The sequence below is a fragment of the Gekko japonicus genome, unplaced genomic scaffold, assembly GCF_001447785.1.
Source record: "Gekko japonicus isolate JY-2015 unplaced genomic scaffold, Gekko_japonicus_V1.1 scaffold4627, whole genome shotgun sequence".
NCBI classification, from domain to species: domain Eukaryota; kingdom Metazoa; phylum Chordata; class Lepidosauria; order Squamata; family Gekkonidae; genus Gekko; species Gekko japonicus.
In genome coordinates this window covers 14,422-17,053 of record NW_015162099.1, presented here as the reverse complement: position 1 = coordinate 17,053, position 2,632 = coordinate 14,422, and the positions used below count along the sequence as shown (strand labels likewise).

General features: G+C 55.6%; 1 protein-coding gene across 1 annotated transcript in view; it reads left to right on the top strand.

Moving 5' to 3' along the window:
* The window catches only part of LOC107105653 (chemokine-like receptor 1), an 11,068-nt gene extending 9,199 nt beyond the window's left edge, over window positions 1-1,869 (top strand). Inside the window, exon 2 of the mRNA XM_015405650.1 lies at window positions 809-1,869. Coding sequence (XP_015261136.1) covers window positions 817-1,869 — 1,053 coding nt within the window. The 5' untranslated portion in view covers window positions 809-816. The remainder of the gene's footprint in view (window positions 1-808) is intronic.
* The last annotated feature ends 763 nt before the right edge of the window (window positions 1,870-2,632 follow it).

Below are 2,632 nucleotides of genomic sequence, written 5' to 3'. Positions count from 1 at the left end.
AAAAAAATCCCCCCCCCCCCCAATAACATGACTAGTGGGAAATGAATGGTTTGGATCCATCAGCTTTTCTGTTGACGAAGAAGGTAGCAGACCACTCTAAAAGTCTGCTCTGAGGTTCAGATGACTTTCATGGACAAAAACCATGTGAGATGGGGGCTATAATTAAAAAGGAGAAATTGAGTGAAGCTGGCTAAATCCAACCAGATGTATTAAAATCTCTGTGGTGTCTATAAAGGGCTCCAAAAAGGGGGGGGAAGAGAGCATCAGATGTTCATGTAGTTGAAGGGATCAGGCTGGGGCTCAGAGACTGATTCTTCTCTCTCCTCCAACCCCTCCTTTTCTATGTTCTATGTTCTATATCATAGCTAGGGTTGCCAGTCTCCAGGTGGGGCCTGGGGGATCTCCCCCCTTTTACAGCTCATCTCCAGCTGACAGATACTAGCTCCCCTGGAGAAAACGGCTACTTTGGAGGGAGGGTTCTGTGGCATTGTACCATGCTGAGGCCCCTCCCCTCCCCAAATCTCCAGGTATTTTCCAACCCAGACCTGGCAACCCTAATCGTAGCTTGGCTCACTTTCTTGAGCCTTCTGCTATTGCGGCCTCCTCTCGCCAAGCACAGCTGCCACAGCTGCCTAAGTCTGCCCCAAGCTGTGGCCTGCGATGTTGAAAAGCAGTGTGCGTGACTCAGCTCCACAGCCGACAGGCAGGATGACACAAAGGTCTGGAAATGGGGAACCTCTGCCCCCTCGAGTTTCCTAAACTGACAAAAAAGACCATCTGATTTCTCCTGTCTCTTTTTCTTTGTCAGGTTCCACCATGGAGGCTAACCTCACCGGCCCCTGGCCTACTCGGGCCTCGTTGTTGACGTCCCCAAACGCCAAAGCCAACACGAGCAATGTCATGGACATGGTTCAGGTCTTCTTCTACAGCGTGGTGTTCCTCGTTGGTTCCCTCGGCAACGGGGCCGTGATCGCCATCACGGCCCGCCAGGCCTCTCGCACCGTCAACTGCGTCTTTTTCCTCAACCTCGCCTTGGCGGACTTCCTCTTCTCCGTCAGCCGGATAGTGCCGCTGATGAAGAACGCTTTCTACAAAGGCGACTGGCCCTTCGGGAGCGTCCTGTGCAAAGCCAACAGCTTCACCAAGTACCTCAACATGTTCTGCAGCGTCTTCCTCTTGGCGGCGATCAGCATGGACCGTGCCACCTCCGTGGTCTACCCAATGTGGTTCAGAAACCGCCGCGGCCCTCGCTTGGCGTGGCTGTCTGCCTTTACTGCCTGGTTCGCGGCCACAGCGGCCAGCCTCCCTTTTTACATCTATCGCAGTGTGGTGTTTGACTCCAAACGCAACGAGACGAAATGCTCCCTCACCCTGGGGGACGGGGAGAGCGTGAAGTTGATCTTGTATCTGCTGCGGCTCGTATGTGGGTTCTTGGCTCCCTTCGTCATCATCGTGGCTTGCTACGGGGTGATTGCAGCGAAGCTGAGGCAACGCCAAGCCACCATCCGCTCCAAGAAACCCTTCAAGGTCATCCTGATGCTTGTGATCACCTTCTTCTTCTGCTGGGCACCGTACCACCTCTTCCTCCTCCTCAAACTGCAGGGGTACAAAAGCCAGGGAGTGTCCATCGGCCTCCCTCTCGCATCCTGTCTGGCGTACCTCAACAGCTGTGCCAATCCCATTCTTTACTTCTTCATGGGCCTGGACTTCCGCCGAGAAATAGGGCACTGGGACTTGGCAGGGGCCTTCCGGAGGACTTTGCTCGAAGGGACCGTCTACTCATTCGGGGGGGTCTCCGGTCGCAAGAAGGGAGCCGCTTGTTCCGTCGATGAGCTGGGCTGCTCGACGGTAGCCCACGAGCTGGCCTGAAGGGCAGATCCGAGGTTCTATAGACCTTGCTGTTTCGTGAAGCCCATAAGGAAGTCATTTGCCTCCTTCACCTGTACGTTCCAGCTCTTGCTGAGAAGTCACCTGCATACCTGAGATCGCCAGTCAGTGGACATCTGCGTCAGGTTTTTCTCAGCAGCTGGCCTGTGGGGCTCACTCCTCCCTCTGTGTGGTGTGTGTGTGTGTGTGTGTGAAGTGCCATTGAGTCACAGCCAACTAATCTAGGGATGCCATCCTCCAGGTGGGACCTGGGGATCCCCTAGAATTATAGCTCATCTCCAGAATACAGAGATCCGTTCCCCTGGAGAAAAATGGATGCTTTGGAGGGTGGACTCTGTGGCATTGTGCTCCACTGAGGTCCCTGTCCTGCCCGAGCTCCACCCCCAAATCTCCAGGAGTTTCCCAACCTGGATCTGGCAACCCTACCCCCTATCCCCTGCCGGTGGCCAGGGGGTACCTGGCAACCATATCAGCCATTCCCAGGGGTCATTTCCTGCAGGAGCGCACAGGAGCGGAGCTCCAGCAGTAAAGAGCCCAGGGGGCGGGCACATGCAACAAGCCCCACCCCCTGCTCCCAGCAGCCCTCAGTTGGGCCACGAAGAGCAAGAAGCAGCCAGGTAAGTTGCAGAGCCCACCCACCCCCCAGCCCAAAACAGTCCAGCGGCACCTTAAAGACCAAGTTTTATTCAGGTACAAGCTCTCCCTCCTCTGCCAGGACACATCTGCAGTTCCTCCCCGCCCCCCC